The 25,956-nt window shown below is 34.8% G+C and overlaps 1 protein-coding gene across 2 annotated transcripts in view; it reads left to right on the top strand.

Moving 5' to 3' along the window:
• ebo (exportin ellipsoid body open) overlaps nucleotides 1-25,956 on the top strand; it is a 292,683-nt gene that overhangs the window by 157,657 nt on the left and 109,070 nt on the right. For both annotated transcript variants that reach the window (XM_090415530.1, XM_090415531.1), the window contains 3 exons: nucleotides 1,824-1,916; nucleotides 12,868-13,103; nucleotides 14,482-14,574. In XM_090415530.1, the coding sequence (XP_090271656.1) occupies nucleotides 1,824-1,916; nucleotides 12,868-13,103; nucleotides 14,482-14,574 (422 nt within the window). The remainder of the gene's footprint in view (nucleotides 1-1,823; nucleotides 1,917-12,867; nucleotides 13,104-14,481; nucleotides 14,575-25,956) is intronic.

Genomic DNA, 25,956 nt, shown 5'->3' with positions numbered 1-25,956 from the left:
GTTTAGTAGTGATATTTTAGGGTCACTCAGTGAAATTTAGAGTGATCTTGTAGATCACTGAGTTTTTGGAGAGGTATTCCTGTATTTCAACATGCTTTAATAAAGGTCAAACGAGTCTTAGGTGATGTGCTTAGCATTAAACACATCTAAAAGGAAGTGTGCTTTGCATTATTAGATACTAAGACAATCCCTGTAATATCATCAGGCTAGTTTAGAAGATACTTTACACACAAACTTTGCATATATTTGGATGAAGGATTAAAGAAATGAAGTGAAAAAACTTTCAACATCTATCACCAATCCAGAGTTTAATAAGTTAAATTTTATTTGCTTTAAAATTAAAATAGTGCAAAAATTAAAGGATAACAAAAGTAGGGAAAGATGTCAAGAGCTAAACAAAATCAATAAAATTAAAACAGCTGAAATCAACTTGATTCTGAAGGAATGTGAAAGATCAAAGAGGATGTACAAAGAAAGAGTTTCAGAAGTGCTTTTCAAATAATAAGCAGATTAACAAAACCTTTCACTAAACTAATTGGTCAATTGAGGATTAAAATGGCACACTTTTGACTGGAAAGTAAGATGACATTGGATAAAAGAGAATTCTCTCTTAAGAGAAAAGGTAAAAGTGGCAATTAATTCTTTGAAGATGGGGAAAAGCACCAGCCATAGATGGAAGGCTTTAGATTGAAAGTTCCTATTCCTAAAAAAGGGGACAGTGCAAAATGTAGCAATTATAGAATTGTTAGTGTAATCAGTCACCTTAGCAAAAGATTTTCTAAAAATTTTACTTTTTAGGATTGAGGGGAAAATAGAAAATGGAAGTAGGAAGATTCACTTATCTGGAAGTGTACAAAGAGATGGCCAGCGAAATATGATATTAAAGTTCTCATTGCTAAAGTAGCTTACTTTTCTAAGGTTAGAACCACTTTGGAAGGATAATTAAAAGATACATCTGACTACAAGACTACTTCATCAACACCCTTAGTAACTCTTACTATGGATGTGAGAGTTGGAAGATGGAAAAAGACTAGTGGCCTTTGAGATGAAGCTAAAGAAAGCCTTTGAAGTTACCATATGCTGTATGTGTGACAAATCATAAGGTTAGGAGGAAAATCCACTCCATAGCCAGAACATAAGATAAATATCATCACTAAAATGCATTGAAAACAGCTCTGGTGGCTGCACCACATGACTAGATCTGATAATATACCTAAAATAGCACTGACTTCTAGTAAAAGACACCAGGAGTCACCTGGATAGATAAGGACTGACATATATCTGCTCTCCAATCAGGCTGTGGGTTTGAATCCTGCTGCTGGGCATGGATGTTTGTGATCGTCTTTAGGCAGGAGATGAATTTCATTGCATGAGAGATCACCTCCCTGTCCATTGAAGGCTTTAAAAAGCTCCATGTATGATCTTTAGAGCAGAGATTCCTGTGTGTAAAAATAAATGAAAAAATACCAAAATATATATAAAATTAATAAAATAAAAATTTTTAAAAATTCTTAGCCCATCAACAGCACAAATGTACTATAGATTTATAGATGGTTTTCATGGGTGGGATCCAGATTAAAAAAAAAAAGAAATGGTGAAAATGAATTGGCATTATGATAATCATAATTTGTCCTTTAATTTGTTAGTTTCAGTTTATACATCTAATATTTGTCTAAAGAATTATGTTAATAATGGATTTATTAATTTATCCTCCCAGTAATTTCCCTTTCATTCAGAAATAAGAGAAAAAAGTTTTTATTGTTAAATATATTGCAATGTAAAACTTGATTGCTTAATTAAATGCAAATAATTTATATTTGCAGTCTGAAACAGAATGGCAGCATTTTCTACGTCAGTGTTTAGAAATAATAGCTAAAATAGCAGAAATCATGCCAACTGAAACGTTTGATTTAGTGGTAAGAATAAAACTTTAGGTAACATTTTCTTATATAAAAATTGTTAAGTTTTCATTTTCCTGCTCTGGTTATTATAAAAACGATAATCTGTATTTCAAAAAAAGAAAATGAAATATTTATCAGATGTTATAATTAGGATATCTTTATAATGAAGTTACTTATACACACACTAAGATAAGAGCACTGATACTCAAAAGTTGAACTAATGCAATTAAAAAAAAAAAAAATCAGGAGTGTATGGTCTGAAAAGAATATAGAGAAATATATAGTTAGGTTATAGGTATTATTTCTGGGGAAATTCCCATGTTACTCCTCTAAAAATAAACTATTATTTTAATGGCTAATATAGCCTACTTTTGTTTAGGGTGCCCTTTTTTTACAATGTCATTGGCTCTTTACCTAAATTCTAGGGCATTACTGAAGTGTTATAAAACTAATGCATGAAGAATAAAAGTAGGAGAAAATTTGGACATTTTTGGATGTTGTTTTCTGTCTCTTTATTCTGGTGATGTGCCTTTTATATGCTGTTGAAGGAAGGGTCGGGGGAGAAGTGAGGGTAATGTGGGGGAATTATTTGAAAAAATCCAGGTTTTTAATATATGTATATTATTAAGGGTGGGTAGAGAGCATTTTGGGAGGGGGGGTGAGAGAAGGATCTGAAGATAGAAATAATTTTTTGGGAGAAGAGGAAGGATTTAAGGGACAAGTCAGGAGTGGGAGTGATGCGGTGTGAGCTGTTTCAACAACTGTCATCTTCAGAACTTGGGGGGAGTGGATGTGGATGCTATGTCATGTTGGTTAGATGTTTGTCTTTGATGTACTTGTGTTGTCTCCAATTGGTCAGTTGTGACCTAATTTTTATGTTATGGAGCTTCCAACTCTTGGAGATTATGTAGGGTCGGTGGACGTTTGAGTTTTCATCACATTTTAAGTTGCATAAAATAGAAACACCTAACCGACATGACATGGCATCCACTCCCCCCCACGAGTTCCAAAGATGACGGTTGTCGAAATGGTTCATACCCCCATCACTCCCACCCCTGACTTTGTCCCTTAAATCCCTCCTCTTCCCCAAAAAAATAATTTCTATCTTCAGATCCTTCTCTCAACCCCCCTCCTAAAACGCTCTTTACCCACCCTTAATATTATACATATATTAAAAAACCAGTTTTTTTTCAAATAATCCCCCCCTCACATTACTTTACCCTCCCCCCCCCCCAAAAAAAAAAGAAACCCTTCCTTTAACAGCATATGAAGGCACATTGCTGGAATAAAGAGACAGAAAACAACATCCAAAAAGGTATGTCCAAATTTTCTCCTATTTTTATTCTTCATATATTAGTTTTATAACACTTCAGTAAAGCCCTAGAATTTGGGTGAAGAGCCAACGACATCGTAAAAAAAGGGCACTCGTAAATGAAAGTACGCTATATTAGCCATTAAAATAATAGTTAAGTTATTTAATAGTAGCTAAGCTCTTGGCAGAAGTATTGAAGATGAATATAATAAAAGTGTGAAAATGTTCTGGAGCAGAAAATGTTCAGGAAAATGCAGAAATTTAGGAAACTAGTAAAGGAGTGATTGAGTTTACAAAAAAGAGAGCGAAAAAAAACACCTTAAATGGCCAAATGGCAAAGCATCTGCTTTGCAGCTGCAAACTCGATTCAAATCCAGTTATAATATGAATGTTTGTGAAAGTTTTAAATTTCATTCTGTAGTGAGATGTTAATCTGCTTATTACAAAGGTTTTAAATGGCTTAAAAAAAAAAGCATGATGTATTTGTTTTTCAGAGCATTTTCAGAATCTAATATATAGGTAACGTGTATTATTGATAAGACAGAAACTGCTTGAAAAAAAAAAAAAAAAGAAAAGAAAAGATTAATATAAATGAATATAGGAATTCATGTATATATTACTGATTCTGGTAGAAAGGCTTAGACATTTGTTATTCATAACTATTATATTTGTGGAAATTACAATGTTTACTGAATATTAAGTATAATAACTTTCATTTTTCTGATATTTTGGCAATGTTACATTGCCATCATCAGGGATCACAGAACAATGATACGAGGGTAGTCTGAAAAGTTCTCGACCTAACAATGAAAAAACAAATTTATAATTTCAAAATTATTTTTATTTTTCAACATAATCTCCCTTAAGAATAATAAATTTATTCCAGCAATACTCCAGTGCCATTAGTCCGTCCCTGTAGTGGTTCTCAGTAAGATCTGCAAAATACCTCTCTACAGCTGCAATCACTTTTTGATTCGAAGAAAAACGCTGACCAGTGAAGAAGAGTTTTAGTTTTGGGAAGAGATGGAAGTCAGTATATGTACTGTAAAAAAACCAGCTGTGGTGTACAGTACAACACTATGGGAATGTTTATCATTTAGACCAAATGCTTTCATGTTGTCCTGCTACCCAGTACAAATAGATATTATGTAAAAATATTCAGACACCTTTTACATATCTCTATGTACAATGCTTTTGTACTACACAGAAAGTTAGGTGGTAAGCTTGATCACATAGCTTTTTAGGCTGGATCTCATAGACAAAATCATTGAAACCTATCACACCCTGAGGACTAATAAGAAAGGCAGAAGACCAGCTAAAGGATAGGACCCAATCAGACTGACAGGAAGGCATTTTCTAGAATATATAGCCTCTACTTCAAAGCAAGCAGAGCCAAGAAGAAAATGTGTCATTAGTTGCACAAGATCAGTTTTGGGAAAAAAGGTTCTCAAAGAAATGCATATGTGGTGCTTTAATTGCCAGGTAGGGTTGTGTGCTTTATCATGCTTCAAAATATACCATACAATTAGAAACCTCTGAAGAAATATCACTGAATGTAGGTTATTATAGTTATTATTGTATCTATAAAAATTATTTTAGTTAATATTCTCTTTAGTAAATCATTGACAGTTTTTGTATAAAAATTGTAAATACTTTTTTTTGTCTTGTTAATCAAGTAGTATTGAAATTTGAAAAAAAAAAAATGAATCTTGGGGTAAAGTACCTGAAACTGGAACTTAACAGTCAAAGGGTTAAAGCCAGTATAGAAAACCTCGCACTCCAGCACACTGACATAATGGTCAGTTTTAATATCTCCTATCTATTCACTGTTGTCCCACTAAAAGAGACACCTTAGACTTTATTCAAGGTATATTTCCTCCCAATATCTCAGTTTATCATGAATTGTGGCTATTTCGTTTGACAATGAAAATTCTGCAAACAGAGGGGATTTAGGACTCTAAGCCTAATTTTAATTACTTTTCTTCAACCTCGTTAACTCAGTGTTAGTGCCTGAATGCATAATATAATTGTTCTGTGATTTCTGATGCCAAAATATCCAAAGTATTGATTAGTTATTATAATTAATATTCAGTATATGTGGTAATTTCCTAAAACAATAATAGTTATATATATTACTTAGTGAAAAGCATGTATACTGATCATCAGTGAAATATAAAAAAAAAAGAAATAAATACACATAAGCACAACAAATTTTACACGATGATTTACTGTTCCATCAATCCACACATATTCCTGCCATGTCAAGATGAATCACCTGATCACTGGATTAGTCCCCACCTATAGTTATTTATTTTGCAAACAAATCTCTTTCACTCTTAAGTTTTTTTTTAATGCCATCATTCTGTCTAGTTTGTAGGATCGCATGTATTCACTCTATCCAGCAACTTATAATTCCTGTTCTCAAGTGACTCATTAATGATGGATCACATTTATGCCTTTTAGTAATTTGAATATACTAACCAAATATACCATTCTCCTTAATTATTGTTTTCTAATATATCCTAAAACAAACATAATTAACATCCTGCATGCAAATTTAGTGACAATCAAAGAACCATCATGATATGCGGTGCATCTGCCGATATGCAAGGACAAAATTGCTGTTGGGTACAGGGGGATACACTAATCCTGACAGATCCCTTCTGCATTCCATTAGGGATCCTCCCTCATACACAATCTGCTGATACCTATCTAACAACAATCAACTGTCCAACCTCATTTTATCTATGAGTCTGTTATATGGCAGTGTGTCAAAGGCCTTTGAAAAATCCAAATATAATACTGTATAAGCATCTCTTATCTAGCGAATTTATCACCTTGTTATAATACATGAGATTACTAACGCATGCTCCCCCCTCCAATCTAGCAAACTGGAGGTGGAGCATGCGTTAGTAAGCTCCTTATGTATTATAACAAGTAATGGTTAAGGTTAACACCTTAACCATAACTCTGTGGATGTGCATATACACACACAGATTGGCCTAACTTGTATCCTCAGTCTTATCCCCACCTTGGGGAATAGAATAATTTTTCTCATTTTCCTCCTTTGGTGACTTGCCATGTGGCAAGACTCATGTTAAATAGGTGTGCCAGTAGTGCTGCTGAATCCTCTAGAGCAGGGGTTCCCAACCTTTTTGTTTCCTACAGCACATTCTAAAATACCAATATGGTGATGGGCACCATCTATTTTTTCAAACAAATTTTTTGAATTCTTTTGTTAAATGAATACATACAAAGTTTACATTATATAAAAATTTAAATATATATATATATATATATATATATGTATATATATATATATATATATATGTATGTAAGTTAGTGTGATCTTTGGCATTGCATTTCATTGGCCAGCGCTTCATAATTAGGAGAATATGATGCTATTCCAGTTCTTAAACTGGAATGAACAACTTCGAATGCGCATCTACTTTACATTGTATCTGTTCAATACTCGTCATGTGTAATTAACGCATGCATCATATAGCATGCCATGAATTGTTGCGTGATTATTTCAAACTATACAGCACACGGTTGAACAGCGGCAGGCACACACACAAATTGGTCAACGGGTGCCATGGTGCCCGCAGGCATAAGGTTGGGAACCCCTGCTCTAGAGCATTCCTTCCAAACACGATGATATATTGTCAAGTTCTGCTATTAACATCAAGTTTACTTGATTCCTCATGTACCTCCTACTCACTCATCATCAGTTTCTCCTTATCCACTATACTCCCGCTTTTCGTGATGTCACCTTCACAAGGATGAAATATCCTGATAAACTGCTCATTGAATGCTTCAACTATACTCTGCATTAGTTATCAGTCTCTTACTGTCATCAGCTGACATCTTCCCATAGCCATTCTTTCTTCTGCTTGCCACATTTTGAATGAACTCACTAGGCTTTTCTTGGCTTAATTAGCTAATTTCCATTCACACTACTCTTGCTGTCTCCCTACTAACTGAGCCACCAGACTGGATCACTTCCTGTAATCTTTGTGCAACTGATTATTAACAACATTCATTACATGTTGCCTCCACAATGCCCTCTTCCAGATTTCATGCCCAATCCCCTTCACTCACTCCATTCAGATCTTTTACCTTTGAAATATGCTCAGACTCCCAAGCTTTCACAATCACTAGTTCTGCACTTCCACATACGCTGCTTGGGAAGATGCCAATGGACACCACCTCCACCCTCATGGGCAAGGTGCATTGTGCCTTATAACAAGTCATATGTTTGTAGCTAGTTTAAATTGGAGCAATATGATGCTCCCAAGTCAGTACAAGTCCGCGCGGTTAGCCTAGTGGCTATGCGCTTCGCAACCATATGCCTAGGGAAGGAGTGTCCTAGGTTCGATTCCCGTCGGTAACGTGAGGAGCTGAAGGATCTTCCTCAGCCATAGCCAAGTTAGCCAGTCTTGGGCGTGGACAGCAGGGTTTTTTCCCCAGTTTATTTTGGGGGTTTTCATCCCGCAAAACAGGCAAACTGGCCTTGAGAACTCAACACTACAGGCAATAGGATACACCGGGGCATAAGGCTGACCACCTTATCCTGTAAGCCGAGTGAGGTCCGATGATCAATGGACCCTCGACACCGCAAGGTAAAAGAGGGTATAAGGAAGATGACATGATGACAAGTCAGTACAACTGTGTCCAGGTAAAACTGCTGTGAGAAGGGAACTAATGGAGTTTGAAAGAGACATTGTGATAGGATGCCATGTTGCAGTCCTATCTGTTTGGTAAATTATTGACAAATTGGGCCATCCTAGGTCAACAATCAGTAATACCATACTGTTAAAGCACACAGTCAACTGCAAGTGCTACCTGCAGAGGATGACTCACCACACTCACCGAATGTGACCATAGGGTGCTATTTTGGACAGTGCAATACTGCCTACTTTGCTGCATTTGTATGTAATTGACCATAGTCTCTTTCAGGAAGACAATGCACCTTGTCATAAGACTACTGTAACTGCATTATTTGTGGACATGAACATCACCACACATGACTGTTCTTCACATAGCCCTGATTTCAACTCTATTTGAACATCTGTGAGATGGACTGGAGCATCTAGTGAGGTCAAGGGATATCTGCTCCACAGCAGTCTCATTACATGCCTACAGGAAGAATGGTCCAAAATTCCCATTGATTGCTATTGTATGGTTGTGGAAAGTATGCTTAGGATTGCTGCAGTCATTGCAGCAAAAAGAGGTCTTACTCCTTATTAAGGTAGGTGCCATGACTTTGTTTCTCACACTGCGGTGTCAGTTGACTTCTTTCCAAGCAATGCATATCCCTTCTCCATAGAAGTTCACACATGACTGGTGACAACCCAGGTGATCCCTCATGATCTTTTTCACCAACTGGGGAAAGATTACAGTCTATTCACAAGCACATCCTCTGATATGATCAGACCTGAAACTCAACCCTTTGTTGCCCTCCATAACATGTAGCCCGAAACAGTTGTTTATCAAGAACTCAACTTCATTTTTCCTATTTCCTTCATCTATATCATCATCATAATTAAAATTGCCCGTAATGATCCTCCACTGAGCCAAGTTGCCTATACATTTGTTTCCATCCACAATATTCCCTGGCCAATAGCAATGCCTAGCCAAATATCTTATATCCCATCACATCAACTGAGAATCACTGTCACTGTTTTGCCCTGGTATCTCAACATTTTGCAGACATAACTCCCCTGCTGTCATCATCAGCACTCCCTCTACCAATGGGAATAAACTTCCCTATTATACAGAACAGATATAAATTGAAGTGATTATTCCTAGAATCTGTCACAGGATAACAACATTCACCAAATCTGAACAAATTTGGCTGACTTACTTTATCTAAAATATGGGAAATTGTTATTTTGAGACCATCAAAATAACAATCATTGTTTTGTAAGTTTTACTTTGAAACTTATTAAATGCATTTGTGGTTTAAGCCAATAGAGGCTCACAAAACCAGGTGAGATCTTATTAAATAATAAGTATAGAATGGTATATTCAGAGAATAATGATCAAAGAAAAAGCATATTAATAGAATTCAACACCAAAAAAACTTCTTGATTGGGATTCAGTTTCAAGTATACTTCAAAATGGACAAATGGACAATGAACTTATTTGTGCCCGTGGTCCCACAGAAGGGTCTTCTACGAAAGAAGTGGAAGAATTTTTTGAGTCATTAGAACAGCTGACATAAAAAAAAATGGAAAAAGTGGTTGGAAATCTAAACAGCAGAGGTAGGAAATGAATTCCAGTGGGCATATAGGAACATTTTGGGAAAACATGGAGAAAAGGGCAACGCTAATAATATTGGTAAGTATTTGCTGGATTTCTGCTAAGAACATGGACTAGTCATTACTAACATTATGTTCCAACATAAAGATGTGCACAAGTTCATGTGGAGAGAAGACAAGAAATAAGGAAAGCCTCTGTGACTATATCATTGTTGATAGTGATATCTTCATGCTGGTTCAAGATACAAGGGTTTACATAGGATTTGAAATTGGAAGTAACATTACTTAGTGCAAAGAAGGATAAAAATAGATCTTACATTGAAAAGAACAGTATGCAAGAAAGTTTTGAAAAAGAATTAAAGTTGAGCACCTTTTACAGTGAACTTCTAGGCTCAGTTATACAAATATTGAAGAAAATTTGGCTTAGTCAGAAGTTTGAATTCCAGATAATTTGAATAAAGCTCTAATAGTTCCCATCTATAAAAAAAGGAAATAAAGCTGAATGTGAAAATTATAGATGAATTTTCTCTATGAAGCATTCCAAGTAAGATTTATGCAAGCATACTTGAATTAGAGATTGAGAAAGATTGTGGAAAACAAACTTGGAGAAGAATAAGCTGGCTTCAGGCCAAATAGAGGTTGTCAAGATCAGATTTTCACTTTATGACATATAGTGGAGAAATCAAGGAACCTGACAAGGATCTGTACTCAAGTTTTTGTAGATCTGGAAAAGGCATATGACAAGGTGTCGAAAAAAAAGCTTTTCAAAAATCTTATATGGTGTAAATGGAACATTATACAGAGCAATTCATAGTTTATATTTAAATTGTAAGTCAGCAGTTAGAATTGAAGGAAAGACATGGATGTACAGTATCTCCATGTATATTCATCTATATGGATCACGTTATTAAAGAAAGTGGCATTAGGTCTGATATTAGAATTGGAGATGTTCAAACTTCTCTTTGCTTTATGCAGATGATGTTGTATTTCTAAATACATCTAGTGTGCAAATCTCCAGGATTTGCTAACTAAATTGAATAACAGCTATAACAAATTTTGCATGAAAATCAGCAATAAAAAGACCAAAAACTATGAAAATAGGCAGAAATATTGACTGCATCAACTGCATTCTGAATGGGGAAAGCCTATAGAACAAGTAAGATTTCAGCTATTTAGGCACGGATTTTAGCAAAGATGGAAATTGACAACAGAATAAACAAAGCTGGTATCATGGATAGCCAGCTGAATAAATTTATATAGAATATGAGAGAAATTAGCCAAAACACCAAACTAGCAATATACAAGATGGTGTTCAAACTAGTTTTAAGTTATGGATCTCTAAGAGTTGGGCTAGAAATAAAGCACTCGATCAAAGTGTAGACACCACAGATAGGAAGGTTTTGAGAAAAATTAGGGGAGTGAACAGATGCCATTAGTGGCAGAATCATATTAAAAATAGATGTTAGAAAGGAACTTGACATTGTTAGCATTCAAGAAGGTGTAAGCAGAGCTAATCTAAGATGGTATTGCCACTCAAATAGAATGGATGAGGAAAGGTAGCAAAACAGGTTTGATTCCAAGATGTCAGGAAAGACCCCTAGAGGATGACCAAGGTCTAGGTGAATTGATTTAGTCAGAAGTGCCTTAGAAGCACAAAATGTTAAATATGACAATATTGGAGTACCGACAAGTAATAAACTAATTTGGAAGAAAATTGTGGGTAGGAATTAATAATAATTAAACTTAATCATGTATTGAAGAAGACGAAAGAACTACAAGAAACGCAAACTGTTAAATGAGGAAGGGGAGAAATTTGGACTTATGAACTTGGAAAAAACAAAGACAATGGCATTTGGTGAGAAGAACATGAAACAAAAGATACAAGTGAATGGAATTGATATAGAAAATGATTTGGACTATAAAAAAGAAATAAAGATCAGGATTGCAAAGGGAACAAATCTGAAGGCCATGGATAACACCTGGAAAAGTAAAGTGATCAGCCTGCAAACAAAACTAAAAGTACTGGAAACATGCATCTTTAGCAGTGTACTGTATGGATCTGAAACATGGGTAATAAATAAGAAATCAAGAGAAGGAATATTGGCATTTGAAAGAACTTGTTACAGGAAGATTCTAAGAATAGAATGGGTACAGAAAATCACAAATGAAGAGCTCTATCGGAAGATACAACCAAAAGAGAATCTAATGTAGAAGATTATAAAATGGAAGCCGCAATTATTTGGACACATCTGTAGAATGAGTGAGGACCAGAAGATAAAGACATTTATGTTTGGTATTTTGGATGGTTTAAACAGAAGAGGTAGACCATACAGAGAATGGATAGACGATATAAAGGACTGGCGTGGAAGGGGTGTACAGAAACTGTGACACTGTGCACTGGACAAAGAAAGGTGGAAGAAGATAGTGAAGGAGGCATTGGACACCAACAGGTAGTGAGCCCATGGTTTGTGATGATGAATCATTTAGTGCTGTCATAGTAGCTTGAACACTCCTTGAAGGTACATATTAGGAAATTGATAATGATAAAAAAAGAAGAAAAGTTATAATGTTCAATACCTAAGCCTGTCTACAAGAAATACTAAGCATAGTCTACTGGTTATTACCCTTATAAATCATGTTTTTATTGTATTATATAAATCAAATGTAAGAAATATTTTTTACATTTTGTGAAATGAGAAATAACTTTCTATCACAACTTATTTTTCACTTTCTCTATGAGCGCAAATCTTCAGTTATATTCCTTCTCATTTTCATGAACATTATATATTTTATTATAATAGGCTGATATTGAATAAAATTAAAAACATGTTTGTTTCATTTAGCATTACTTCACTACATGTTCATTTTATGTCACTTGATTTATCTTTTTTTCCAGTTAATATGCAATTTTAATTGTTAAATGCTCCATTTTGTCCTGCTTTGGCTATCACCTTCCTAACTTCTAGTTGATCTACCAGCCACTTGTTATCAGAATGTTATGGTGTTATTTTTCATTTGTTAAGTTGTAGTCTGCAATTGATGGAGGGAAGGATTAAGATTTTCACAAATTCAGCATGTAATCATTTAATTTTTTTGAGTTCCACATTCCACTACAGTAGTTATTAAAAAATATGAAAGTATAGTATGCTAATTGTTACCATTCTGAAGCTGCATGCTATGTGGAGATTGCCAAACATTATAATTGGAATATTATGAGTGATGAGGGTATCATTGCTTCATGAGCAGTCTCTGATACAGCAGTCAGATTTGTTAAGCTAATAACTTTTTCTTGATGAGTTTGACATTCTTTAATTGAAGTATTTCATATATAATATCTTACTGTCAAAGATAATATTACTGATTGACATTGTGTTATTTTTGTTTTATCCAGTATCCCATATTCCAAGAAAATTTAAATATCTACTTAGGGCTTGAGCAGTTTACTTTCCCTATAGCTGGATCTGGAGAATATCAGTTGGAAGTAACAGCTGAAAATGAATGCAGGAGACTCCACTGTAGCTTGAGAGATTTATCTTCCATTTTGCAAGGACTCGGAAGGTTAGCTGATCACTTTATTGGTGAAATGTTTTGGAAACAGAGGACAAAAGCTCAAACAACTCTTGAAAGGTTTGTTTACAAAAACATTATCTGAAACCAACACACACACAAAAAAAAAGTTTATCAAATTAGTTTACTACATATTTTGCAACTGTTTCCTTTTCTTTATTTCTATAGGATAAGAATAGGATCTTTATCATAATCGATCTAAAATCTATTATTATTTATGGATTGTTTACTCAGTTTTTTTGTTTTAGATTGAAGAAATCCTGTAATTTATATGTATAATATTTACTTATACGGTAAATTCTCGCTATAGTAAACACTTACTACATGTTGGCCCATAAGTCACGATGGTCTTAAACATTTAATAACTTTTACATTTATTAATTATTTTGATTATTTTTTGTTATCATGAAATACAGAACCTAGAGATTTTTTTTATTAGTTATGAAAAACCACATTGTGTAATGTCTTTTATTTTTGGCTTTGCAGAAACTGGCCCTTTCTACAGCATGTTCCATGATGCTAATGTTTCTGGCTGCAGTGTCTTAATTTCTGCATATGAGCTGTTGGATTGTCTGGAGCTTGTTCATGTACACCTTTTCCTTCATGCAATCCCACAGGAAGAAGTCAGGAGCTGTCATATCTGGAGAATGTGATTGTCAGTTAATTTCAGATCTTTGCAAAATTATTTGCTCACCAAAAATGTGCCTTAGGAGTTCCATTTGGTCTCTGGCAATGTGGGCAGCGAAAAATCTCCAAAATAAAATAAACCTCGAAGTTTATTATAACAAAAAAAGGAATAAAATACGATCGGACCACGGGTTACGGACGACCCGACTTATGGCGTTCTGTGCTTACGAACGGGCTCCCAAGGCTCCCCATACTGATAATTAAATCAGTGGTTCCCAAACTGTGTGCCGCAAAATATTCCAATATTTTCACTGAAATAATTGCATTAACTGTGCACTGCATCTGTTAGGTAGGCCTGTGTTCTGACTTTGGGCGCCATGAAAAAATCCTGATATACTAAGGACACTGTGAACCGAAAAAGTTTTCGAACCACTGAATTAAATAATGAAATTAATGATTCAGGAACTAGTTTCTTCCATGCATGTATGTTCTGTTTGTTTGAATTAAAAGAAAGAATACAATAGTTTCTGTAACTTATTATTAGAGTACAGGAGTATTATTATTGCCACATGAGCCATTATAGTATTGTTATTATTATTATTACTGTATATATGCACTGTTCATCAGGGATCCAGTTATGGACAAATCTGACTTAGACGTTCTCAGGAACATATCTCGTTCGTAACCCGGGGACTGCCTGTAATTAATAAACAGTTATTAAATGTTTAAATCCCTTTGTGAGTTATGGGTCACCCTGTATAACAAACTACAAAAATGTATATGCTTATTCATTTCAGTTCTTTTCTTGAAGGTTATGCCAAGCCGCCTCATACAGTAACAAAATGCGATTATATGAGGTTCAAACAGCAGCACCATCTGTACTTAGGACAGATTTTATTGAAGTGTAAGTTCTTTTTCTTGCTTTTTATAGATGTTTCTAATTATATGTTTAATTTTACAAGAGTATGCTGAAAAGTTGTGATAATCACCATGAAGAAATTGAGGTAGAGCTATGTAATTTACACATTCTATTCATTCCCCATGAAGTGTGTGGGGGAATACATTGTATACACTTGTTACAATGCTGTTGCATCATTTCATCCTCTGAGAAAAAAAAGTCTTTTCCTTGTTGCAAAACCAGTCCTCAGCTGCAGATATGACTTCATCTCTGGTAAATTTTGTTCTTTTCAAGTCTTTCTTTAAATTTTGGAATAGGAAATAGTCAGATGGGGCCATGGTCTGGCACATAGGGTGGATGAGGTTGATTGAAAGCCCAAGTTGTGTATTATCTGTTGGGTTTCGTGAGCAGGTGCATTGTGCTCCAAAAGCAACCCCTCTGCTCAGTTTCCCTGGTGTTTTTCTTTCAGTACTTCAATTCCTTCAGAACTTTTGAATGAATTGCTGCTGTAAAAACCTTCACCCTTTTTTAAGGTACTTGATAAGGATTACACCATCCATATCCCCAAAGACAATGGCAAGAACCTTCCCTGCTGATTTTTGGGTTTAGAACTTCTTTGGCTGTGGAGAATGGAGAATCTTGTCTCCACTCCATTGACTGTTGTTTAGTCTCTGTGTCATAGTGATGAAGCTATGTTTCAGAAATTCACACGTTCTCTCTTTTGGTTGACATTCAAATATTTGGGGACCTACTTGAGAGCTTCTGCATGTCCAGATGTTGGTGCATAATGACCCCAATCCATTCCCTGGATATCCTCAGAGTCTTTGCAATGTTTTGGGCTGGCATTTGTCTATTATTAAGCATCGTGGCATGCACTGAATCTATGTTTTCAGGTGTGATTGCTGTGAAAGGTGTTCCTGACCTGGGGATATCTGTTGTCTCAGATTGCTCAGTTTTAAACTTGACCACCCATCTGGCAACTGTTGGATATGCTTGTGCATAGTTCCCTGAAGTCTCACACAAAGTTTGTTGAATCTCAAATGCAAAATTTTCTTGAAGCATGAAAAACTTGATGATGGCTTGCACTTCTGTTTTCAAATTTCTTCCAAACCTCTGATGTGTCTTCTTATATATCCTAAAAGAGAAAAAACAGATTATTACAATTTGATGAAACATGGAGGTTAAAAGGTTTTAAGATGTGTTATTTCTTTCTTGTAGTTATATCAGGTGCTTTGATATCATTTTTGTTTTAGGTGTTTATCAGAATTTTTCAGCATCCTCCTCCATTTTGTAGTATGATTATTTGTAATGGTCAGTTTTTCTATTAAAATTTTGCATATTGTTTCTTTTGCTTATTAAATAAGCATTAGTTATGATCAATATAAAGGGAAATTTTCTTTCTGTTAAAATATCTCTAGAATTAAACAAAATCCACTATTTCTGCCTGAAATTAATATCCTCACAGACTGCAATGAGGATAGAAAATTTATCACAAAATATTATAATGTAGTTTTATTTATGTGAGGTGCTATCTCCTGATGTAATATTGCTGTTTGTGTTGCAGAATGTTTCTAAACATCTATAATGATAAATTATCCAATATTAAAATCTATATATTCAAATGACTTGATCACCATTGTCTATAATAGTTTGTTTAATATATTGGAGATCTCTAATCTAGATCAAACTCAATATAGATCACTGGATCTCATTCTCATTGGTTTGCATGTTTATTATATATATCAGAACAACCACGGTGCTCGCAGTAGAACCCAAAAAAAAAAAAAAAAGCTATCTTCATAGTTCATCTTTCAGTAAAGAATACCATCTTCTTTTTTGCTTTGAAATGCTTTTATTCATTTTGTGAACAAATATGTGAATGAAATAGGCTTATATAAATACTAGAAGTCTATAATAAATAAAAATAATTAAAATGACTGCTCTAATGGCTTTCAAGTTACTGATGTAGATGATTCTTGCCATCATTGAAAAATTTCTCTAGTATTGTATTACAGAATTCTTTCTGTAATACAATACTATGAATTAATCATTTAGTTTTTAGTACCTTTTCTTACTGGATAATTTATCTTATTCTGCAAAATGCATAATTAGTTTATATGTTCAATGTCTTGGCAGATATATAAGCAACTTTTTAATAGCCCTCTTTAATATTACAGTTTAATTACTCATAAATACTATCTGAGATCTTTGTATTTTAATAAGTAAACCAGATCAGGAGATCTATATGTCTGAAACTCAGTACTGTAGGAACATTTCTTACCCAGATAGAATTTATACAGTTCTCTGTGATGTTTCAGATGATAATACTATTTGTGTCCAAATAACACAAACTAATAGGATACATTTAATTCTCACTATAGCAAGCATAATTCTCATGAACTTGTTCACTATAGCCAACTGCTGAAAAGTCCCATCAAAATTTCCATAGTATCAATACTGTAATAAAGAACCTCTGCAAACCTCCTACCATAAACTGTGTTCATTTGGTCCCATGAGTTCACCATAGTGAGAGTTGACTGCATATAACATCTCTCTGGGTAATCATTCTATTATCCTCCACTTTTGCTATGCTTATACTTCTCACTGTGAGGTGCTTGTAGTGAGAAGTTTAAAAAGTACTATTCAGAAATGCATGGGTAAATATTTAAGCAGATTAACATTTTAAGTTAACATTTAATAGTTTAATAAATAATACAGTGAAAAGTTTAAAATGAATGGTAATTGATACAAAAATAAATGAATACATTGTTTAAAAGCTTAGTGATAAGATTGTATCAATTACTATAAATGTCACATTGATGTGTGACACAAAAGCCGTTACTTTTCTAGATTTTCCAGAAAAGTAATGAAGTTAATTATGAAAAGGATGATCTCTAGCTAATGATGGAAGCATATCTTTTCAGCAAAATACATTGCATAAAAATGCTATCACAACGGTTGCTACTTATCTTTATTGCTAATAGTAAATGTGAAGTAAACTGGTAAAGACCAATGTAACAAATAAAGCTTGTACAACAACAACACAAAAAAAAAGGGGGGGGGGGATTTGGAGGTCTTATTACTAGTGATTTGACATAAGTGAAAATGTCTGTATTTGCATGGTATCTGGCCTCTTAGAAAGGTGTGATCAAAACATTTTTTAACAGAGAATTCCAAATTATTACATTCTTCTGTAATGTATAATGCAGCAGCTTATTTACAAGCAACTAATTTGGGTGGTGTATATTCCAGTACTGATTGTTGAGAGTTTATATAAAATAACATGCATTATTTCCTGTAATTGCTTCAGTTCGTCACTTGTAACCAGTTATATTCATCAAAATGCAGCATGTATGCCAAACACCAGAGTATTCTTTGTTTCATGGTGTATATACATTGAAATATGGCATTGTAAAATAAATAAATTGTGAATTAAAAGCTAAATTTACTATATCACTGACATGTTAAGTTTGTTCTGAAAGTTTTACGTACCTTGTGTCAATGAAAAACTATATTTTGGTCTACACTAAGCTACTAATTTCCAAATCATAATTATGTGAAGTGGCAATGCTAATGAATGATAGGTGTTACTGTAAAAGCCCGAAAAGTGGTAAATCCTAGCATTCACCATAGTGAGGTGGTAAAAGTCCATAAAATGCTTGTAAACTCTTCCATTTCGGGCTTTTACCAAATCATTTCGGTAAATGCCAGCATTTACCAACACCAATTGGTAAAAAGCTCGTTTTGCTTACATTATAATAATTTACCTTTGTCAATTTAAATTTGAAACATAATTTCCAGAATAACATTAAACATAACTGATTTATTATTTTACTACATTTAATTAATGTATTGTAAGAAAATGTTTATGAAATAAAAGTAATTTATTTGCCAAACCTAAACATAAACATATCCGTCTGACCACTTTGTTGTTGTTTCCATCCATGTTGCCAACATTGTTTTAGTTTAACACTTTTAGCTTCTTTCACTTCATTCAACAGAGAATTATCTCTCACTTGGTAAATAAAAGTTGTTATCCTTCTTATTATTCACTGATCCACTCAAAAGATCGTAAAACTTTTTCCACACAATATCACTCCTTCTCATGAAGGAAATAGAAAAAAACGTAAATATATTAGCAGAAAAACAAACTAATTCTAGATCATAACCGGTCACACCCGTCTATACTTAATCTGTACTCGGGCTTTTACCAATTGGTGTTGGTAAAAGCCGGAAATAGAAGCGTTCACAAGCCTTTTTCAGACCTTTACCACCTCACTATGGTAAATGCTAGGATTTAACTATTTTCGGGCTTTTACGGTAACGTTACGCTTTAACTTTTCTGATTTTTACAGTGGGGGGGGGTAAGAGTCTGTTCACAGAAACAAGTCGTGTTTCTAACTTTTCACAACTCAAACTTTTCAGTAGTGCACTCAGAAACAATCATGAATTCCCATAGATTTATCTAATATAAATACAAAAACAGTACAACCAGCACTTCAACTAAGCACAGAGTATTTCAAAAGGAATGATAGATTATATTTATTATTGTATGGGCGCATCCATGGATTCTGAAGACTCATCACGGAAGACCCAAACTCTCCACAAAATCTATCATACCTCTCCTTAAACCCATTAACAGACAAATCACTCACAGCTGACTCTAGCAACCCATTCCACTCATGCTTTTACAACATCCCAAGTCAAGACTACATGGTCACTCTCCCTGAGCAAAAAATCTTGTCCTCACACACTTATTCAACTTCTAAGGATGACCTCTTGTTCTGCCTCCTCTAGCCAAGTGCTGAAACATTTCCCCTGCATCAGCCCTATAAAACCTTCATCATCATCAAATTCCTGACATCTACACTCAAGGGGGTGTGCAGGATATATGAAAAATTTACATCATTACTAATTTCCTATCTACAATTTTCTTCCAAATCAATCTGTTACTTCACAAGATTCCAACATTATCAGATCTTATATTTCTATCTTCTAAGGCACTTTTTTTTATCAATCCACCTATATCTTGGTCTTCCTCTGGGTCTTTTTCCTGCCAACCTGGCAGAGAACACTTGTTTTGATAAGTGTTCTCTGCCAGGTTTAAGTGACCATATCACCTGAGATTAGCTCTGATAACACAATCCTGGATGTTAACAATGTCAAGTTCTTTCCTAATGTCCTTGTTTTTAATATGATGTTGCCATTGATGCCATCTGTTCATGCTTCTAATCTTTCTTGGGATTCTTATATCTGCAGTATCTAGTCTTTGGTCAAGTGTTCAAATTGGTTTGAACACTGCCTTGTATATAGCTAATTTAGCGTTTTGACTAATTTCTCTCTTATTCCATATAAATTTATTCAGTTGACTTCCGACTATACTAGCTTTGCTGTTGATTCCGTTGTCTATTTCCATATTTAATTTATCATCTTCACTAAAAATCGTGCCAAAGTAGCCGAAATGTTTTACTTGTTCTATAGGTTCTCCATTCACAATACAGTTGATATTTTCAAAATATCAACTTGCTATTTTCATTATCTTGTTATTGCTGACCATCATACCATATTTATTACAACAGTTATTCAATCTTGCAGACTTGTAGCAGATTTATTTAGAGGTATAACATCATCCGCATACAGCAAAGAGCTGAGATTAACATCTCCAATTTTGATATCAGGTTTAATACCACTTCATAATGTGATCCAATAGATAATAAGACAGGAGATAATGTACATCGTTGTCTGACACTGGATCATAACTGCTGACTTACAACTCAATTAAAAAATAAGTATTGCTTGATATAATGTCCTATTGACACCATACAACTGTAGCATTTTGAGATTTAGACCTTTTTAGACCTTTTCCAGATCTACAAAACTTAAATACAGATATTTGTTATATTCGCATGATTTCTCAACTATTTGTTGTAAAGAGAAAATCTGATCCTGACAACCTCTATTTGGCCTGAATCCAGCTTGTTCTTCACCAAGCTTCCCTTCCACAATCCTTCTCAACCATTTCTTAAGTACCCAATTTTCCATTTACAGTAGATTGGTTCCAGAAAAATCTACCGTGTAAACAAAAACCATGTAAAAAAGAATACAGTGCATTTGGAAAAATAGAAGAGTGGTTCCAGATGTGAAAACCCAATACGAACAATAAGTTATTTTCAAACAAAACATATGAAAATCATTGAATAAAACTAGATTTAATATTAATGGAAATTTTTTTTTTTTATTTTGCATACTTATTTAAAGTATATACATATGTATCTTAAAGAAAATAAGTGTCACTAATAAAACAAATTTGAAAAGGTCCAAAGTAGATTATATGATAACATGTAATTTGTTCTACCCCCATGGTAACTTACTTGACACATGCATAATACCACAACTGCACATTATTAGTAATTCATTTACTTCTAATGAAAGTACACCCAATTTTCCATTTACATGGTAGATTGGTTCCAGAAAAAAGTGTGTAAATCAAAACTGTGCAAAAAAGAATACTGTGCATATGAAAAAATAGAAGAATGGTTCCAGATGTGATAACCCAAAATGAACAATAAGTTATATGCATCTCTTAAAGAAAATAGTGTGTCACTAATAAAACAGAAATTCGAAAAGGTCCAAATACATCTACGCACATGGTTATTAGTTAAATTTTATTCACCATAACTTTCTGACAGTAGCCACATTCTTTTGTGTGAGACTGGAATTGAATCACTTCCATCACTTGAAACACTTTGGGCATCCTATTCATACTGTAAAGGCGAGACGTTTTCTTCACTAAAAAAAAACTAAATTAGCACTAATTTCCAATAATTGTGAAGATTGAAATGACTAGATCTTTGTATAATTCTTCATATCGCACCATACATGACTTCAGTTCACGTTTAAACTGTTCAGCTCGTTCAGTATTTGAATTGTGTAAGAAAATTACTTTGCAATGTTACTAGCCATTTCAAGCCCTTCTTTATTTAATCCTTCAGTGAGTAGAATCTCTTCATCATCATTATCACTTTTTTCTTTTTCATTGAGATTCTCAAGGACAGCTTCTATTATTTCGTCATCACTAACAGCCTTGTCAACTACCAATTCTTCAATATCTGCAGACAAAAAATCATGAAATCCTTCTCTGCCAACTGCATGTGCTAATCTGATGATATTGGGATATTCAGTTGTATGCAAAGGTAAGGAGTTTTTCTTTTTCACACATTCTGGTCAAGTAGCTTTCCAGCATGCATTTAAAGTTGATGGTTTCAATTCTGATAATGCCAACTTTGCAAGTTTGATGCAATCCAAAATAGAAAATTTCTTCCACACATCAATAACTGTCAGTAAATTATCCTTATCTAGTTTATCCAAAATGTATTGGAATGTTCTTCTTGTGTAGTAAGTTTTGAAGGTAGTGATTACACCCTGGTCTAGTGGTTGTATTAAGGATGTTATATTAGGTTACAGAAAAAAAAGGAAAATTCGACATTTGGGTGTTCTAAAACAGGATGGCCAGCTGCAAAACGTTAAAGTCCAGATTTTTCCTCCCATCAAATAGTGTTTAACTTCTGGAACAAAACATAGAACCATTTATTAAAATTTTTTTTTGTAACCTAACTTTTTTGCTTGCCTTCCAGTGCACTGGTAACATGTTAAAATTCACACCTTTCATTGCCTTTCCCCTGGTCTTAGACACTAACTGTATTGCACAAACAAAACTTTCATGAACAAAACACAAGACATGTAACCATTTCGAATTGTAAACTAGAAATGATTGTTTAGCAAACAGCTTAACTCCTTCTAAGCAGCTTTATTTAGGCGGGCCTCCCTTAACAGACCAACTTAACTTCGAAGAATCAGCATAGCACCCTTCTGCTTCCAGGAACCAACGGCAAGTGAATATAAAGAATCATCTGTCAGCTTAACTTCAGGGAATCGTAACTATCATAAATAACGTAAGTAATTTATCATATGCCCAACGCACGGCTCTCCTGAAATTATGGAAAGAAAAAAGTATCGTCATCACCAGAGCAGATAAGGGTAATGCCACAGTCATTCTTAATACCAGTGAATACAATCGTAAAATGAATATTATCCTCTGCGATTGCGCTACCTACATCCCGCTAGAACACGACCCCACAAAAACACAAGTTAAGAAATTAAAAATCTTACTTAAAGTATCTTCCTGGCCCCCTGACATCACGAAAAAACTTAAACCTTCCTGCTCCCATGCCTCCGAATATACAGTTTAGCAAAAATCCACAAACCCAACTCCCCACTCAGACCTATAGTGGATGCCACCAATACACCTTACTACAGACTGTCTAAACAGCTGGCCAACTCTCTGATCCCCCTCACTGGAAGGTCCACTTCTTATATAGAAAAAAACTCGACCCACTTTAAAGCCCTCAGAAAATTTAACCTTGAATAACGCAGACATATTGGTAAGCTTTGATATCTCCTCTTTGTTTACTAGTATTCCCTTAACTGACACCTCATCTCTCTTAGAAAACGTTTTTCCGTCTGCCATCTTAGATCTCTTTTCCTTTGCCATTAACTCTGGGTATTTTTCTTGGAAGAACAAAATCTACAAGCAGATAGAGGGAACCACTATTGGTTCCCCCCTCTCACCCCCTCTTGCTAATTTCTATATGGAAGATTTCGAAAAATGAGCCATAGACTCAGCCCCACTCAAACCTGCTATCTGGCTAAGATATGTAGATGGTGTGTTCTTTATTTGGCCTCATGGCCCAGACACGTTAGACTCCTTCCTCAGTCATCTCAATAGCCTACATCCAAGAATCCAGTTTACTATGGAAAAGGAAAAGAACAATTGTTTACCCTTCCTAGACACCTTAGTTACACGCCTGCCTAATGATACACTTGCCTTCACTGTATACAGAAAACCCACACACACAGGCAGATACATTCACAAACTCTCCCACCACCACCCCTCTCAACAATATGGCATTAAAACTCTTACCAAGAGAGCCCACAATCTTTGTTCCAGTGGTACCGCCCTCACTACTGAGCTTAACCACATACACAGCACTTTCCTCTCCAATGGCTACAGCGATCATAGTATCAAAAAAATAATCAGTTCCTTCCCCATTCCCCGTCCTTCTCGTCAACAAGATTTTAAAAATGCCATCGCCATACCCTACATCTGTGGCACATCCGAAAAAAATAGCCAAGATTCTAAAAAAGTACAACTTACACAGCATATAAGCCCCACTGCGAACTTGCTAACCTTATCCGTTCTACGAAAGATCAGCTCCCTCCTCTCTCTCTCTCTCTCTCTCTCTCTCTGCCTGTAGTTTACAAAGTACCCTGTTCCTGTAAGCTGGCATACTTTGGACAGACAGGCAGATCAGCATCCATCTGCCTGGAGGAACGCATCTTACATCTGTAAACACAACTCATTCAGGCTTGGCTGACCATGTCTTGGACACCACCCACAGGGTATCATGGAAGAAAACCACCATGCTCCACAGCAAATTCAAGAAACTATTCTTAGAAGCAGCAGCTCTCAGAAATCAACCAAATCTTAATAAATCCGGTTGCATTAAACTTCCGAAGATTTGGGAAACACATCACCAGAGGTCCCACCTTTCATTCCAGGCCACCTACAACTGCCCTTAGAGGGCGCTCCGCCCAGATAAGACTTTAGTGTCACCCACGTGGTTGGGCTTAGTATTATATGATATTTGTGTTCATGTTACATTAGTTGTTTTTGTAATCCCCATAGATGTCCTAGTGACTAGGACGAAATATAGGAAGTATTAAATTCTCTTTTAATCCTTACTGAGTGTTGTAAAAAAAAAAAAATCCATTAAGCCTCCAACATTATGGCTACTCATTTTCCTCGATTGTCATTGCCTGAATATAACATTTTGTATTTATTGCTTAGAAAGATCTCACCAGTTTTTGTCTTTGTTTTGTTTGTCACCTCTATTATGTTGATCTGGTACTTATCCAATTCCTCACCTAGCTCCATTTCTTTACCATTCAGGCTTCTTATGTTAATAGCACTGATCTTGAACTCCGGTGATGTTGAGTTGCAGTGTGTTTTAGGATTTGTTCCAGTAGCCGACTTTTCGCTGTTTGCCCTGGTTCCCTGGCAATAACAACGGGAGACCTTGTTTAACCGGCATGAAATTCAGTCACGTTGTACCATCATTCTGTATTTTGGTTTAAGCCAATAAGAATGCATTTTGGTCGTCCAAATTGTAAGCCCATCCTCGTTCATTCAGTATCCAGGTAGATACCTAAGGTGAGGATTGGACAGTGGGTCTGAACCCCTCGTCGGTTTTCCACATTCCTTTAAAGGCTATGTGGAGGTCGCCTTTCTGTTATATAGCTTTGAGTTGCGTTTTCGAGTTGTTTTTCCTAACTAATAAAATAAAAAAAAAATCTCCAGGTTCCTCATTTCATTATAACAAAAAAATAAATAAATAAAAATAAGAATAAAAATAATTAAGAAATAAAGTTATTAATTGTTTAAATCCTTTCATGACTTATGAATTACCCTGTATAATAATAATTACTGATAGATGCACAAAATTAGCTACACATTTAGTCACTGATGTAGACACATGCAAGCAGAACCACTAAGAGTGGTTCTGCTTGCATGAGCACAATTTTGGATATGCAGAAAAACATTGACTAAGTTGTACATTGACTGAAGTAAGGGTTGAATAAATTAGTTCTTCTGAATAGTTCTCTATAAAATGGATCCAGATTATGTAGGACAGCACTTTCTTTTGGCCTTCTACATGTAAGTCATTCTAAGAACACTGATCACTAGAGAGGCCAGTATTCTGATCCCTTCTTGTTTTCCTTTTGATCTTTTGTCTTTTTCTTCTCTGTTACATGCTGCTCTGTTGTGTTCTATTGGCCATATGCCACCTGCTGCTCCTTTCTATCATGTCTTCTTTTTTCTGTCTTTACTCATGCTTTATATTTATGCTGATTGTTATAGAGAACTCTCTGTACTGTTAGGCCAAGAAATTTACTTTTTAAGATCTGTCACAGGGTTGAAAACCCTGTTTATTGACTGTATTCTGATAATTATGAGAGTACTACATGAAAAATTTAATTATTACTGACAAAGCATTAAAAAAGGCACTAAATCACCTTCTGCAACACTAAAGAATTATTTGACCACTGCAAGGTCAGAAACTCCTAAAAAAAAAAAGTCACCTTTAAGCTTATCATGAAATTAGTCATTAGTGTGATTTCCAAAGGACTCATATTCAGTGATGAAAAAACATTCATTAGTATAAAATTCCTGTATATCATCATCCAACTCCTGATATGTTCCTTCAGGGGTCATACAGGATATTATTATAGTACATATGAAAGAGTTATCATTACAAACTTGCTATCAAC

The sequence above is a fragment of the Typopeltis vanoorti genome, chromosome 3, assembly GCF_054136105.1.
Source record: "Typopeltis vanoorti isolate ZY-2024b chromosome 3, IOZ_Tvanoo_1.0, whole genome shotgun sequence".
NCBI classification, from domain to species: domain Eukaryota; kingdom Metazoa; phylum Arthropoda; class Arachnida; order Uropygi; family Thelyphonidae; genus Typopeltis; species Typopeltis vanoorti.
The sequence above is the reverse complement of the archived record's forward strand: the minus strand, read 5'-3'. Positions and strand labels throughout refer to the sequence as shown.